The sequence below is a fragment of the Betta splendens genome, chromosome 21 (genome assembly GCF_900634795.4).
Source record: "Betta splendens chromosome 21, fBetSpl5.4, whole genome shotgun sequence".
Lineage (NCBI taxonomy): Eukaryota > Metazoa > Chordata > Actinopteri > Anabantiformes > Osphronemidae > Betta > Betta splendens.
The window spans coordinates 15308007-15325411 of NC_040899.1; the positions used below are offsets into that span (position 1 = coordinate 15308007).

At 44.0% G+C, this 17405-nt stretch overlaps 1 protein-coding gene across 1 annotated transcript; it reads left to right on the plus strand.

Annotated features, from left to right (window-relative positions):
• The first annotated feature begins 105 nt into the window (after positions 1-105).
• LOC114847626 (insulin-like growth factor-binding protein 2-B) lies at positions 106-15125 on the plus strand. Its single transcript, XM_029137560.3, has 4 exons — positions 106-556; positions 9513-9643; positions 12324-12464; positions 14457-15125. The coding sequence occupies exons 1-4, from the start codon at positions 199-201 to the stop codon at positions 14628-14630; spliced, it is 804 nt and encodes a 267-aa protein (XP_028993393.1). The 5' UTR covers positions 106-198; the 3' UTR covers positions 14631-15125.
• The last annotated feature ends 2280 nt before the right edge of the window (positions 15126-17405 follow it).

Below are 17405 nucleotides of genomic sequence, written 5' to 3' on the forward strand. Positions count from 1 at the left end.
CGCAACCAGTCTCACCACTCTGCACGGTAACAGAGCAGCGAGTCTGAGCCAGTAACATGAGAGCAGATAGGACCCTGCCGTGGCCATCAGCTTGTTTACCCTCACACAGCTGACTGTCAGGAGCATGACCGTCGCACTGTTAATGTCCCAGCCTCATTTCGCCGTCCAGTAGCTGGATCACACCTGGCAGACGCTAGAATGGTCCTGTCCCCCACGCTAGCGCTGCTGGTCGTCTCCTGCGCTTTGCCTGGGATGGTCCTGGGGGATCTAGCTTTCAGATGCCCGGGCTGCACAGCGGAGCTTTTGGCCGACTGCCCCAAAGTGGCGGCAGCATGCACAGAGATCGTCCGTGAGCCGGGCTGCGGCTGCTGTGCGGTGTGCGCCAGGCTGGAGGGGGAGCATTGTGGGGTCTACACACCCAGGTGCTCCACCGGCCTGAGGTGCTACCCGAGCTCCAACGACGAGCTGCCTCTACAGCAGCTCATACAGGGGTTAGGCAGATGTGAACAGAAGGTGGAGCTGGACGTCATGGGTCTGGAAAACCAGGCAACAAACGGTAAGGACCACACATACGTGCTCAAATGATCTTGTAGCTTCATCTGAACCTGTTTATTTTAGATTCTGTTTTCTTTAAACACGGTTTCTAGCAGCAACAGGCAGAGGCTTTTTGAAAAAGAAGATGGTATAAAGTTGATGAGGCTGTGTGTTGCCTTAATCCTGTATAACAAGTGGCAGCGTAGGTGAGTTTTTTCTCAATGTTGTTCAGTTCTGCAGCTTTACATTGGCAATTCATGTAGGTCTTACCATCAGCAGGTGCAGGAACATTCAATTGTCAAGTTTTAAAAGTTATCCCAGGTTCTGTCTATGTTTTCAATCTTACAGTGGAGCCTAATCTAAAACATGCTGTAAATGTCCTTCCCATTCCCAATCAGACACTAAAAAACTACTGATATGTTCCCAGATGTATTTACAGGTCCCCTATTATACTCATCAGGCTAAACCATACTGGACCTGGATGTTTCAGTAAATCTTGTAGATCTCGTCTGAACACGTGCTCCCTCTGACAGATTAGCTGCTATCAATCTGTGTTTATATGCAAATGAGAGGCGATCCCATGATTCTTTGACGTAGTGGTCGTAGAGGTCAGGTCACGTCCTGTCGTCATACTGTTAACTCAGGGTCACGGAGCAATGACAGAGGCCGGTACTGGAGCAGCCACATGGTTCTGACCCGGTAGCTGGGTCATGACGATGCTGTCCGGGTCAGGTGAGGTCCTCAGAGCCGCTGAGCAGCAGTGGTTTGTATTGTATTACTTGAGCAGAGGCTGAGGTGGTGCTGTGTCGAATGCAGCCCCTGGTCCACGTAGACACGGTTGAGAATGGCAGAAGAATCGAGAAAGAGTCCGTTCTGCAACAAGGTGGAACAAAACCAGAACGTTCTCAGTGTGTCCACATGCATTACATACTGAAGCCTGGTACCAGGAGAGTTTGTGTAATAGGGGACCTTTAACATATATCTACACACAGTCACAATAAAATCTGCCTGTGTGTGTGTGTGTGTGTGTGTGTGTGTGTGTGTGTGTGTGTGTGTGTGTGTGTGTGTGTGTGTGTGTGTGTGTGTGTGTGTGTGTGTGTGTTGATTCATCACTTTACTGAGGTACAAAGTTAAAAAGTTACCTTGAAATGAAGTGTCTTGAATATCTGCACAGTGAGTCAAAACCATATGTTCACTTAAAAAACCGCATTGACTGTACATCAAACACAACATCTTCCCAAAAGAAATAAGCCAGAAATCCTGTGGGGACATAGAAATGTGGAGCCCCGCTCTCCCACATTATGGTTATTAGGGACAAAAGTCCCTATTGATTCCTGAAAATGAATGTTGACATATGCAATGTGTTTGGCAAGGAACGGCAGGCCCACATCTGTGAGAGCAAACAAGCAGTATCCTCGCTGTGAACCCACAGCGTGTCTGTGAGCCACACAACCGCAAAGCTCTCCTCATTCTGATATGTGCATATTGTTTCTGGTTTCCTTAAGGAAGGCAATTAAAAGATAATTAAAAAACCTAGAATGCAGATTTATTTTTAAACGCTCGCACGCAAAAAAAAAATTAAGATGCATTTTATTGGGTTTTACAGCGTAAAAGCACACGGCTCGTGTAGCTTGGGTAGCGGAGATCAATATGCTGCAGTATCTTTAATTAAGTTTGTTTTCTTGGTTTGTTATAAGCAACCACAGCCTTCAACATTTTGGACGGACGCTACAGTAAAAATGAGCTTCATTTCATTTTTTATCGCTTTAATGTTGCTGGATGGGCGCGTCTGCATCCTTTGGTGCCCAGAGCCGTCAGAGAAGGATGAGCTGCGGCCCTGAGCATCAGCTGAGGCCGGTCCATGTTATTCTTGGCTTTTGAAATGCCATCAGATAACAACACGTCTCCTTCAAGTCTACCAGATAGATGGCTTCACATACACTCACTTGTGTTAACTTGAAGCAGAGGCCTGCATCTGTTGAAGTGACATCACGAATATCTGGCATTGTGGCGAGTTCAAATGGCCAACGTCTCTCTAATCAGAGGTAAACAGCATGTCTGCCTGAGTACACAGTCCAGAGTTCAAAAAGCCCAGCAGCTTGTTCTTTAGGGCCACACTGAAAATATGCTGCATTTACTGTAACACGTCTGTTAAAGTGCAAATATCCACATTAAAAGGTGAAAGAAAACAGAAACACGCATGAGTGTGTAATATGAGAAATGGCCAAACGTCTCCAGTGTTTCCACTTGAAGTATTTCTGTAAAAGGAGTCAGTCCAAACCAATGATGATCATGTCAGACCATAATTCATGCTTGAGTACTGGACTCAAAAATACCGTAGCGAGTCTGGTGCTTTAGGCCACAGCAGGTGTAATGCATCATGGCTGCCTCTTCATGCTGTGCTTATTCAGTATTTCCATTTTAGCATGTATTGCTTTGTTCAAGGAACATTTTAGAAAACTATCTGTCCACCTCTCCCTGGATCCCTATCGGGGCTCCCTCTGTGGCCTCCAGTGTTGGCCTTCTTCCTTGGACCATGGCCACATTGACCCACAAACCTCCCAGGAGCATCTCATATACTCACACCAAGCCTTCTATCTCCTTAACCTTCTGGGCTGAAGGCATCCTGCCACCATTAAAACTGTTTAAGACAGATGAGGACCGCGTTGCTCTGCAGAGCTACTTTGAAGACACTGACTGGGAGGCTCAAAGTGAACCTGGGACCATCCACCTCACACAGTCACAGCAGATCAGGTGAGGAAGGAGCTGAACAAGCTTCATTCAACAAAGGCTGCAGGATCTGATGGAATCCACCCAAGGGTGCTGAAAGTCTGTGCTCCCCAGCTTTGTGGTGTCCTCCAACACATATTCCTGAGCCTGCAGCTGGAGAGAGTTCCTCTTGGGTTGAAAAAGAGTCCTCAACAACTACAGACCCGTGGCTCTGACCTTTGACATCATGAGGGCTTTTTTAGAGGCTGATCCTGGACTCCATGCGTCCTCTGGTCAAACCCTCAGTCGACCCCCTCCAGTTCAGTATCAACCCCATCTAGGAGTGGATGACGCCATCATACATCCGCTCCATCGCACCTACAACCACCTGCAGCCTGGCGCCTCAGAGAGGATCATGTTCTTTGATTTCTCCAATGCTTTTAACACCATCCAGTCTGCGCTGCTGGGAGAGAAACTGAAGGACATGCAGGTGGAGCCCCCCCTGATCTCATGGATCATGAACTACCTCACAACCGCCCCCAGTACATCCACCTGCAGAACTGTGTGTTTGACACCGTGCTCTGCAGCACAGGAGCTCCACAGGGGACGGTCCTGTCTCCTTCCTCTTCACCCTGTACACCTCATGCTTCAGGTACAAATCAGAGTCCTGTCATCTCCAGACGTTCTCTGATGACTCTGTTATTGTAGAACATATCCAGGGTGGTGACGTCACAGAGTATCAGGAAATGCTGGACAGCTTTGTGGACTGGTGTGGAAAGAACCACCTCCAACTGAACATCAGTAAAACTAAGGAGCTGGTGATGGATAGAAAATCTGGGAGTGCTGTCAGCCCTCTCACTATTAAAAAGGAAGAGGTGGAGGTGGTGAAAGAGTACAGTAGTACCTGGGAGTGTACTTGGACAATGAACTGGACTGGAAAAAGAACTCGTCAAGTGTGAACAAGAAGGCTCAGAACAGGATGTACTTCCTGAGGAGGCTCAGGTCCTTTAACGTCTGCGACTCCATGCTGAGGATGTTCTATGAGTCTGTGGTGGCCAGTGTTTTGGGCTGTGGCCTGTGGGGCAGCAGCATGAATGTAGCAGACAGTAACAGACTGGACAAAGTGATCAGGAGGTCTGGTTCTGTTCTGAGGGTGGAGCTGGACCCCCTACATGCTGTAGCTGAGAGGAGGATGCTGGTCCAACTCCTCTCCATCCTAGACAACACCGCCACCCCCTACACAGCATGCTGGCTGGACATAGGAGCACCTTCTGCCAGAGGCTGATCAGTAATAGGTGCTCCACAGAACGCCACTGGAGATCCCTCTTACCGGTGCCATCAGCCTATACAATATAAATAAAATATATAATAAAATAATTTACCTCTGGGATTAAAATGTTTTCTGAATCTTGAATCTCGAATAAGAGTTTTTAAAGCATGTGGTCAAATTAGATTGTTCCCATGATGCAACGCAGCCCCAGCTATTTCCTGATTTAAAGTTGTTTTCCCTCCTAGTGTTTAAATAGCGTTAGTGTTGGAGGCGTTTAGTTTTTAGTTTAGTAGCCTGTTTGGAAGCCATTGAGTCTCCCAACTATGGGTTTAGTTCGGTCTTCAGTGTGTTGCTTCTTGCTTTTCATCCCTCACTCCTCTTTGAGTCTATATAAAGAAGAGCTCTATATAAATTACCCACAATTTGCCATCTTACCAGATCTTAACAACCTGACTTGGACCAATCAAAGCACTTCGTACTACATGTTTACATACTGGGCTAGTGTAGAGTGGAAAAATTCAAGTTTTGTGTACAGTTAGTACATTGTTTTACTTTTTTACTTTTTGTCCATCTTAAGTGTCCTGAGGGTGCTGTAACTAATCCCAGTGGTCAGAGCAGGAGCAGGTTGCATGTTTGTTACAGGGCCCACATTTTTATTATACTGCATTATTGCACTCTTGGCTTCCTTTTGGAAGCTGGCAGGTATCTGCTAAAATATGGAGGAGAAGCGACTGTGCTCCAACACAGGTCTCTTCAAACTAAAATGTAATTTATAAGCATCTGGTTCCCATTATGAAAGAATCACAGTTTGGGTATGTTGAGGCACGCTGCAGTTTGGGTAGGCTCGGGAAAAACATTGTGGTTTGGGTTCAAATAGGTTGTTTCTTAATATTACTGGATGCAGTTTGTGTCACGGTAAGAACCCTGGGTTCACATGGGGTTCGTACTATGTCCTCCTGTTGGGAAGGCCTGACTCATCGAACCTCCCACTGCAGCACGTTGCATTGTCAGTCAGTCTGTCGACGCTGTTGATGAGCACTTCCAGAGGGACCCGGCTATAACAGGGTTTATGGGTGGTTTTATATAGCAGGAGTGTCTCAGATTTAGGATTGTCCAGCATTTACATTTTTAGCGTGTTGTAAAGGTCTACTAATTCATGTTACATTACTCAGTATTAGGTGATATTACTGAGGTGTAGTGTCTCCCCTGTAGCATGACTAGCATTCTATTCCACTGTTCTCATCTGTCTGTGTCTCTTTCTTGTGTTGTCGGTGGTCGGCCCATGTTGCCCTGCAGGAGGTCTTCTGCTGAGACTTGCTCCTTCTTTTTCTTTCACCTTTTCTGGTCTTTAATTACTCTATGCAGAAGTGTGTGCACATAGTATACGACATTACACACCCACAGGAAATGATGAAGCCAACAGAGATCATTTTGGGTGGGAACCACATGCTGTTGCCTGCAAATCTGAGAAAGCTGCCCCTGAGGTGTAAAAAGGAAGCTCTCTGTTAATCCGAAACAATTCCATGTGAAAAGGCACATGTTGCACAAGCACATCAATTCTTCGAGGAAAAAACTAAACTACTTGGCGTGAACCATTTGTCAAACAGTAGTAGCTGTCAAAGGCAGCTGTATCTGTGCAGGATGAAGCTCACATCAGGGCTAGAGAACGAGCTAAGCCTCAACGTTTAGACAGATCTCCATCTTCTCTCTCGTCTGCCTTTTGTACCAACAGCAACTGGTGTTTGAAATGGTTAAGCCACGATAGGAGCCATTCAACAGACACTAAGGGGCTCGTTTCCAGCTGATAACGGGACAAATACTGTGACTCTGGAAAGACATTACTCGTTGTGCGCTAGAAGAGAACTGTAAAGGCATCGCTCAAAGGCAGCACTCCCTACAGCTTCAGACAGGTAGTTTCTATGGCACTGGAGACAGGATCAACAGCCCGGCGCTCAGATGACAGCTCTTGGCTTAGGCTGTGTTTTCACTTCTCTCTGGAACATGCTGTGCTCACTTGCTTTTTTAGACACAAGTTCTTTGACCGAACTTCATAAGACTTTTACATCTGCCATGTAAACCTCGGTGAGCTTGGCAACAATACTTCACGTGACCTGTTCACTCTGAATACTCTACATAATGTACAGTATATGTGAGTGTTTTCTGATATAATCACTTAAACTTGTAATAACAAAATTATTTTATTTGTTACAATACTACCAATACCGGGCAACCAATTACAGGGCCCAGGATAGCATAGAGTGTCTTTCTCAAGATCAGAGAGGTGCCAAAGGTGAACCAGAGAACTTCAAGGTTAGTGCTCTACCTACTGAGCTACCAGGCCACTGCATGACTGTATGCCACTATCCCTCTTTGCTGTCTCACAATGTATATCAGCGCTTCAGACTGTGAAATGAGTCATTGTCCCAATCCTGTGGTAAAGAATCCTGACTGTAGTCAGCTTATTGAAGGCTATAAATGTATTTAATGTGCACTGTTTGAACACAGTCAGTGGCAAGAATTGTATGAGGTGATGTCATCAAGTCAGTTTGTCCATTACCATGCTAACATGCTAACATGCCAGGCTGCAGTAGCCTGGTCTCCAACTAAACTGTCTCTGAAATGAGGCACTGTCAGCTTCAAAATGAACATTGAACCACACACAGTGTATTTGCATAGGAAAGTAACAAGTAACCCAGGAAGGTAAATTGTGCATTGTGCATATACAGTAACTCACCTCAAAGATCCTAGGTTCAAGTTTAATCACGACTGTGTTGACATAAAACAGTTTTGAAATAATTCAGATGTTCACATCATTTTAAAGTATGCATGAAGCTGCACACATGGAAAACGCAGCCAAAGCTGACATGCATAGCCAGGTTTTCCTCTGTTGTGATTTACAACCTCACAGCTCAAATTACAGACACGCACACTGTCACACTGCACACTAACACAGATAAGGCCTCTGGCAGCGAGAGATCATCCAAAAAGTCCTTACTCAGCCTGAGAAGCTGTCATCAGAAGAACTTCCCTGCAAGTCTAGACTCACCTTCAAGTCGATGCTCAGGTCTTTAATTCAGTCGTCACGTTTGTCTTAATGTTAGACCAGGTTTATTATGACTGTGATGACTGAGGCTTTGTTGATAACTGTCTACAGAGCGTTAACCGTCACAGTCCTATAGCCGAAGAATTGAAAGATTGACTTTGTGAACGTTAGCATGAGTCTGTTCTGAATTACCCCCTTTGTTTGTGTTTTGTCTCCACTAAATGCTGAACATCCTTGGCTATAACAAGTGACAGGAAACGTGCTGAAAGTCACCCTGCTGTGCAGAGTAAAAACGTATTTTAAGTGCACTGTAATTCCTGTGTTTTAAAACTAAATGGGCTGGATGTAGCACTTTGCTGTTTGATGGAAAAGATCTTAGCTAGACTTTTTAAGCTGTCTCCATACTAATTACAGCCATTACAACACCTGACTGTCCACTATGCTATTAGTAACACAAGGAATGAGGGACACAGGATGTCCTGAGGACACAGTGACTTTATCTCTAATTCCAGGTGTAAGATGACTTGTAAAAAGACCCATTATTAGACGAATACTTGCTTGTGATTAAAGAATAGACAGATACACTGTGTGTGTGTGTATTAGTGCAGTAAGATGTAAACCTCTTTTGTGTGTAGAACATCAGTCTGTTAAATACTATACACTCCCAGAAGCAAATCACACATTACTTTCAAGCTTGGAAGAATCAAAGCATTGAATTTAAAAAGAAGAGACGTCAAGTTAAATTTCATTTCACAGCTTTATTGGGGCCAGTGGCTGTGAATCTGTCAGGATGCACCAGATCAACTGAATGCCAGAGTGTTCTGCACTCTAAGACTTTAGGCTTTAGACTTAAGGCAGGGTTGTCCAATCCTGCTTATCGAGGGCACTGTCCTGGTTGTTTTTTAGTCATCCTTGAATTTACAGCTTTTGACTGGCTAAACCCACCTAATGCATGATCAGCATTTGGTAGGGAAGGGTGAGTTTGAAAGCAAGCAGGACAGTGACCTTTGATGAGCAGGATTGGACACCACAGAATTAAGGTGTACATGAATGATCAAAATGAGGCCTTGTGACAAGTGACAGATTGAATGATTTGGTCCTTCACCAAGTGAACATGTAAATACATGAGATAAGTGAAAGTGAATAAATATATAAAAGAGAACTTATTTGAGTACATGGCCAACATTAAACAAAGAGTTTGGATGTTTGACTAATATATTTCCATTCAAAGTCCATTAGTTCTTAGTAGACTGGAGACATGAGGGTTGACTGAAGTTAATTTTTGGTAGTTCTCTCTAGCAATCAACTAACTTTAGCAAATAAGCTCTGTAAACTCAGACATGTCCATTCAAGTTACGCCGAACCTGTGGCTAGAAACCACCTGTACATGTGCACATGGCAAAGGTTCAAGACAATGTAAATTTAAACTTACAGTACCATGAAATTTGCAGGATTACAATAAGATGTCCAGTGCCAGTTTGCAATGTCACAAATTCTAGAGAGAAAGAAAGGTTACTACCATTCCTCCCATAAGTGCTTTTATCGTTGAAATTTAGACATCCCTGCCTAAACCTTGCATCATTTAGCAACTGTAAAGACCTACACTTGTCATGCACAATAGGACCTGTTTTGTAAATGTTATGTACTTTACTAATTTCAACAAGCAAAAAAAAGCCACTTAAATTGATTATTAAATTGACGGTGAAGATGGGGGAAAATTCAAACTGGACGATTGTCTCAAGCATGTGGGCACGCTAGTTGCTTGTATTCCCATGATGCATTGCAAAAGATATTGTAAAGTACTGTTTTTCCTCCTCAAAGTATTAATATAGTAGAAAACTGGTAAAAGACATTTCACAAAAAAGATATACAGCAATGTACTACGTTTCAGAATCACAGAAATATACCAGTATTTTACGTAAATTAAGTCTAATTGTGTGTCTTTATTTCCTGCAGAGGCGCATGGAACTGAGAACCCACTGACGAGGAGACCTGCCATTGACCCTCGGATATGGCAGGAGTCTGCCAAGAGGCAACACCAGAATGAGCGCAAGACCAAGATGAAGACAAAAGAGAAGTTGTATCAGGTGGGGAAGGAATTTATTTATAGTGATCAACACCAGCATCAGCCCACAAAAGCTCTACAGTACACCCACATACTGTAGATCCTCTGGTATCTACACAAACATAAACTCTGTAGGTCTAAACCTGGCTTCAGCTGGCACACGGACTGGATTAGTGCAGTGGTAGAGAATATGACATGATATATAGCAGGCCGGGACAAAGGGTCAATGATGGGCTACGTCTGGTACAGTAGTGCCCTCCTCTGGGCACCGTTCTTCACACAATAATAGACCCACTCATTTCTTCGATCCTCCCCAACGCTTCAGATTTGGTTTTAACAGTCTAAAATGAATCCAAGCAGGTGTCAAGAGTAGAATCATCCAGACTCATTATAATGAATATTATGAAAGGAAAACATCTGCACTATTCCAATAATGACATTATTAATTAAAACTCTAAAGCCTCAGGTAGGTCTGCCTACATGTATGACATTCCAATTGCTAAATGTTAGAGTAAATATTCTATTAATGCTGTTAATTTACAGTGTATTGTTTAGAGAGTGACACTTTGTCAGGATCACACTGTATTATGTTGTGTACTGTATATGCTTGCTACTGAGTGCTTAACCCGTAGGTATGTGTGTTTTAAGTTCAAATACATATATTGCTGTGAACCTGAGAATCTGAGAATATAAATACTAATAATATGCCTCAAGGCAAAGCTTCCTCAGCTTCATTCATTGTACATAATGAGCATCATCATAATGAAAAAGAGTTATTGTTGAGCTCCAATGAAGGAATGTGTGTTTATAGAATCCTACGTATAAATTACCCCCCCCCCCTCCGTTTTTTTTAACTCTTGAATGCATTCACAATCTTGAATGCAGCACTGCACATAATATTATTCCCTCACTCCTGTAATTCTCTAAAATGAAGTAAAACTAAAACATACTTTAAAAAAAACATTAAAGGCCACAAAACAATTGTCAACATCATTAGAAGACAAAAGAAGGATGCAGCTGCTCAGGGGGGCATCAAGCATGGATGTGTTTGCTTGTGTGTGGTGTGAGTGTCAGATACACTAGTCACTATGCATGCATGCAGACTGTCAGCCCTACAGTACGCCTCGAGCATGCAGTAAATGGAGGCTAGCACCAGCATCCATCTCTTCCAAATGACAGAAATGCAAATGACTGTAAGCGTTTTAGATCCCACACAAGACAAGGATCAGTGTAATAGGAATGACCATATTGTTGCCTTTCCACATATTTAAGTTGCTTTGGAGGGTTTCCTCAATGTGTTTTTTCTTCTTCCTTAAGAAGCATCAGTGAGATCACTGTTTTTAGTCCAACTCATTGAACCTCCTCTAAGCAGTGGCTTTGCATCACCTCTAAGGGTGAATCATTTCACTCTGTGAAACACATTTCGGCTTAATCATTAAGTCATTAAACTTCATGTCCAATGGCGAAAGTATGGTAAAGTGGGAGATAGTTCAGCTCCTTCTTTACTAAATCATGCCACCGATCGGTTTATTGATCTCACCCTTTGTCCTTGGCCTCACTCATGAAGTCCTCAAGATACTTCCTCCTTCCTAAGTCCTCCACTCGAGGCAGAACCTGGAGAGAACAAGACATATTTTTCAGCCTGTGTAGGTGCTGATTGTAATCCTAGCCTCTTCACACTTGGCTTGGGTGTTCCTCCCAATCACCCCCCCCCCCCCCCCCCCCCCCTAGGATTCCCAGAAGACCAGGTGCTCTGCACTGCCATTAAACCAATAGGTACAAATGACCTACAGTATATAAGGTGCAGGAAAACGACTCTGAAATATAGCACTTGTTTTTCCTATTTCCCTAAAGTTGTATAGGCACTTTCTAACAATGACATCTGTAGATCTTCAAGTTAGGTCATTAATGTACTAGTACCTATGGAATATATTACAGTAGTTAATGCCATGCCATCGTCATAACTTGCTATAATTGTTGGAATCCAAAATAAAATCCGGACACCACCAAAGTTCTGGCTGCAAAGATGCTTTTGTTGAAGTAGAAGCTGGGTGTAGGGTAGCGCCGCAGTCTAGCAGGTGCCTGCCATTTATGTGAACAGAATGTGGTCAGGAAATGAAAATGAGAGATGGTGAAGTTACTAACAGGGACATGAGATCAGGAGCTGGAAGAAAACCACAACATGAGGCGACGATGCCACAGACTCAATCTACACACGCAAGAAATTAGACAAGGATTAACAAGACAACGTTATTAGGGATCAACTGAAACAGAAAATATCAAATATCAATGTCAAAATAAAACACCACAACCAAAAATATAGCCGCATTGCTTGTCTGGGCCCCACCTCTTAGAAGCCTGTTTTGAGGGTCAAGATGGGATTTTACGACTGAGGTTATAATTGAGTTTTGGTTAGAATTATAAGGGTTACATCACTGCCTTTAGTTGTGATGGTTAGTGTTAGTGTGTAAGGTGTGTATGTGGCGACCTGCTGAATCCTTCAATCATGTTTCATGCCACCAGAATAACATCATTAATACTGGTTGAACTTTTTTCTTGCATAACCTCAAATCATCGAAATCTGTGTACATGTGAATGTTTGTCCTTTACTAGAAACAAAGTGTTATATCTTCCACAATCGTCTTACTTCCAAGGCCATAGTTACAGCGTGAGCATACAGTAACTGTCTCCTTCCTTAACAGAGTGCCTGTCAGCAGGAGTTGGACAAAGTCCTAGATGAGATCTCCAAAATGACGTCTGATGATAACAGAGGCCCATTAGAGGACCTGTATGGGCTCAAATTCCCAAACTGTGACAGACACGGATTGTACAACCTCAAGCAGGTGAGCCATGTACACAGTGCTGGACACATGTGGATGATCTCCTGAAGTAAGTGTTGCCACAGCAAACAAAGTTCTTAGAAGAATTATGATGGAGCATTGACTGTGGGATAGACTTCAGTCCAGCATATGCTAAGCTCCCTATAAACACTGATGATCTAGATCTGAGACTACTCCTCTAACCATGGACGTCCGGCTTGGATGACTCCAGAGGTGCTGCAGGATGCTTAGAGTGCTACAGCTGTAAGTCACAGATCGACTTCTCTGTTCATAAGTGAACTGGGCACACATCAAGGAGGATGTTAGATGATCTTCAAACACCGGATCACTGGGGCCTGTCCACAGTTGTTGTCATTTGGCTGCATCCAGTTACCTTCCAGCATATCTTGGGGTGCAATATGATTGATTCATTTCCATGACTCATTTCATGATGTATCGCTCATGTCACATCCTACGCTCACTTTATCATGTTCCCAAACTAAAATTAACGGTGGACACATGCCTGATGAGTGGAATATTTCAGAAGATGTCCCAACACTGGCCACACGTTTGCGATCAAATGATGTCACAGCAGGTGGTTTCCATCCACAGTCAGGGAGGAAACACCTGCTGTGACATCACTGCTGGTTCTGGCCAGTGTTGGGACATGTTTGAACATTTTGAGAGCAGCGAAGCAGCAGTTTCTACCCATCACTTACTGGTAACACGTGTAACAGATGTCATCGAGCGTCAGTTTGTGCTTTGACTCAGTTTTTCTGTGGCCACTCAGTTTCCAGTTTCATCTTTAATGTTTTCCTTCTTTTTGCTCTTTTCGTTTCTTGACTTTTCGGTGACTTCTCTCAGGTCCATCGTTTGTGCTCTCCTTTCTCGGAGTTCCCCTCGCGTTTGTCTGACTCAAGTACACACATTCTCTTATATCAGCTTGGCATAACGAAATCCCCCTGCCTCCCACCTGCCACTCATCGCCACACAGCTACACCCTCCCCCCTTCCTTCCCTAAACTCACAACCACCCTCCTCCACCTCCTACTAAGCAGTCTGCTCTTAGACACACAAACACAAACACAAATGCGTGGAGTGATGTTGTCACCATGAATGAGGCAACAAGCTTCTGAGCTCAAGGTTACAAGGCAATAAACCCGGTTGGCGTACATCATGGGAAGACTTTTGTTCGGCCCGGGGAACAAACTGTGCTTCCGACTGGGGGCTTGAATTTGAATTGTAATCGTCCATAGAAATCAGACAGGAGGGAACAAACAAGGTCACATATCCAGTGTTTTCTTACGAGGATAGTAGAGCAGAAAAGAAGATTTGAATAGGTGCCACCGTTTCCTAAAGCAGGGCTCTCAACCACTCAGCCAATTTTCATCACTGGTCACAAACAACAGCGTTGTTTTGGACTGGAGTCCTCAGTTCCCAGGAAGGAACACTGTACCACCTCAACACTCTTCCCTTTGGAGTCGTCCCTCCTCCACGCCGTAATTACTGTAACTGTCACTGTTTTTGTTCTTTTTCACTGAAGGAAAAATGGAAAGTCTTTTCTTCACCCCCAGCTCCTCATTCATTTCGCTGTCCCCTGCGTGCTCGGCGTAAACTGTGTCCACTTCAATTACGACCTCATTTCTGAGTCGAGGGGAGCTCCGCGGGGGGGCCGGTCTACTGGCATGCTCTGTTTTGGTGTGTGTGTGTGTGTGTGTGTGTGTGTGTGTGTGTGTGTGTGTGTGTGTGTGTGTGTAATGACATGTGTGGTGGCTGGGGGCATGACCTGAAGATGGGCTGTTATTGGGTGAGTGTGGTCCCACCCACACCATAGCCCTCGCCCTCGTCCAATAGTCCTCCAGCGCCAGAAGATCATCAAACACATACTCCCAGCACACATCTCATGCTTCATTAACGCCCCCGCTGCTTCCCACTGGGCATCCTTACCCCCGCCCCCCTTTCTATTCCAGTGTTTACCAGCTTCAATCCAGTTTGTGTTTTTCTTCCCTCTTTCCAGTGCAACATGTCCAACCATGGCCAGCGTGGCGAGTGCTGGTGCGTTAACCCCTTAACCGGTGTCCAGATACCAACAACGCCCAAAGTCAGAGGGGATCCCAACTGTAACCAGTTCCTGGAGGAGTTCATAGAGATGCCGACTCCAGAAACATTCCCCTACCAGCCTGCGCCGTGACACTGCCGGGTTGGAAGTAGTTGCAAACGTAACTTTGCAGTTTACAAATACACAATATCGGGATGTACACCCCCCCCCCCACCAAACACACACACACAAACACACATCTAGAGCCATGTTCCATTAGTATGATGCATAAGATACATGATAGAGGCATTAGCATATTTCTTTGCCCACTGCCTGGGAGACACTGGTCTGTTCTAGCTGTTTTGTTGATTCCTGTATTCACGTTTATCTAAACCAACTCACTGGCGCAGTTTAAGTTTACTGATGACTATGAAGTAGCGGAGGTGCTACTCTATGTTGGAACCTTTCAGTATTTGAGTGTTTGTCAATGACTTACACTTTTCCTACAGGCAGACAAGCTTCTGTTTCCCCAATGAGCTGATGTCTTATGTTAAAGATAAAACACTCACATTCATTGATTATCATGTATCTTGTAATTTGTGCATTAAGTTTCCCACCTGCATTTTAGCAGTAAATTCATCAAATGTTTGTGTATCTGAATGTTTTTTATCATTATATAAAATCGACCAGCAAATCTAGGACAATCGAAGCGTTGACTGTGACCTGTCCAAGGTCATCTGCTGAGATGTTCTTGTTCTAGTTTATAAAACTTATCAGCTTGAGTTGTACTGCTGCTAAAAGAAAATATTTCTCCTGTTTCTTTTTCCCATCACCACTTTATGTGTGTGATAGTATGTCTTTGTATATTGTTGGGCTCACTAATGAAGTGTTGAGAATGGATTGGAATGAGAAGTGAGGCTGAGAATCCAGTTTGTGTTTTTCTATCTAGGGTAATATTTAAATTTGTCTCCTCACTTACAACGCTCTTAAGATCAGCCCTATCTTTTCTTCCAGACCTCAAAGCTCCTCAAGCTTCTTTCTCAGAGCTGTTGTACAGGTGGTTCCAGAGGTTCTAGAATGGGAGGCAAGCTCATCTGTGGAACCAGCTTCAGGTCAGGTTCTAGAATCAGACACCTTCTGTACATTAAGACCAGAACCGTCCTTTGTGATAAAGCTTCTACAGTAGTTAGAGATGCTTTAGATCACTGAACTATACTGTATAATTACTATTCTAATCGCGTCTGTGTTCAGTGAACAGAGACATCCAGTATACTGGTCCAACCCTCCTCTTTTTAGTTACTGGTCCAATTGTCCTGTTTGAATTCAGTTACTGATCAAACAGTTCTGTGTTCAGTTGGTGTTTGTAGAATTGTAACGGTGAGACTTCATTAGTTCTTACAAAAAGTCTGACTCACCTGATTTTATATCAAGCTGAAACTGTAAACACCAAGTCCCCAACAAAGGTCAGCACTGATTTGTGATCAAAATGATTCATGACTACGGTGCAAAGAGAAGCTTCTTTGAAGCTCCAGCCAGACATGGATCATATGAGCCGGTTCCTGACTGGCTCTGGCCCTGTAACCTTATACATGTGCCAGTGGGCCAGTTAGCCCAGCACTGGTCCAAGCCTGTAATTAATCACCGTGCAGAATATGAACGCTACAGTACATTCAGTTACAGCTCTGCAGCGTGGTTCAGTTGTTGTGAAGCACTTCCCTTTCTCTCTTCTTTGTTGTCGTATTAATAGCTGGGACTTTGCTTCACAGATCAAAGACAGCTTGGATTGGTTGCACGCATGAATCTTAGGCGTCTTCGGGTTGTTCTGCTCATTTAATGCTAGTTTTGGGCCGCTCTTCTCCTGAAAACAAATCAAAACAAGTGTCTTTTGTTTTGGGTTTAATAGATCAGGCACAATGGGCTGAGCAGGGTAGTAGAGGGGGTAAGTGTCTTGTGCTTGCGTGACTGAGTCTGTGTGTGTATGTGCAAAAGCACACGTGTGTCTGTGTGTGCTGGCACAGACGGCCCAGACCCGCCCTACTTTCAGGCTACATTTTCCTTTGTTAACATTCAACAACGTCCCCTGAAATCTTGATGGTAGGTCTGTGCCTGAGACTCCTGGAAGCTGTACTTGTTGAATGTTAACACAATAATTGTTGTTTTATCTTTCTTTAAATGATACGGTGGAAGCAGGAAGTTTATGCTTGAATATGGACTAAAAGGCCACTTATCATGTTTCAGTGTCGTGGATTAAAACAACAGCAAAGCTGGAGGTAGAAACCTGAAGCCTACTGTAACGGCTCAGGGGACGAAGTGATGTGTGCATATCTGCAGTAGCAGATCAGTTTAAAAAAACAGGTTTAATCCGAGGTTCAGGATATTAGAGAAAGAACTGTTTTATTAAGATTTGTCTGACTGTTTTTGTGCTGACAGTAGCGAGATGAAGCTTGGCTGAAATATGAGGGAGCATCACTTTGGATTATTTGTGTTATTTACAAGCACTGGTCAAATAATTGTGATCTCTAAATTAGTTTAAATAACATGCAGCTGTAATAATCACAGTTGTGTTTGATTCATGTCAAGTCCATCTTTGAACTCGTAGACTCGCCGGCTGTCGTACCACCAGCATCGAAGGATCCCACCTCTAAGTCATATGAATTAGTCCCAGCCACTGTAAATTCCTTCAAGTCTCCTTTCATCTACATCCATGCAGAGCATTACAGAGAACCCGACGTATAGCTGCGCAGGTCATTTGTCAGCTCCGTCTACTACGGCTGACGGTGGGTCTCCAAGCGTCACATTGAAGGATTTGAGCTGCAGCCAACTCGATGCACAAACATGTAGGAACAGAGCTGCTGTGACGTCTGCGCTCCTGCAACTCTGAGGTGTGAGGGGACCAACACCCAGCATTTGCACTGGGTTCGGATGTGC

What these genes read in the sequence shown, in the direction of transcription:
- LOC114847626 (XM_029137560.3), top strand. Translation starts at nt 199, where the DNA reads ATGGTCCTGTCCCCCACGCTAGCGCTGCTGGTCGTCTCCTGCGCTTTG. An exon ending in CAAAAGAGAAGTTGTATCAG is followed by an intron (nt 9,644 to 12,323) that starts GTGGGGAAGGAA and finishes CTTCCTTAACAG; the next exon opens with AGTGCCTGTCAGCAGGAGTT. An exon ending in GATTGTACAACCTCAAGCAG is followed by an intron (nt 12,465 to 14,456) that starts GTGAGCCATGTA and finishes CCCTCTTTCCAG; the next exon opens with TGCAACATGTCCAACCATGG.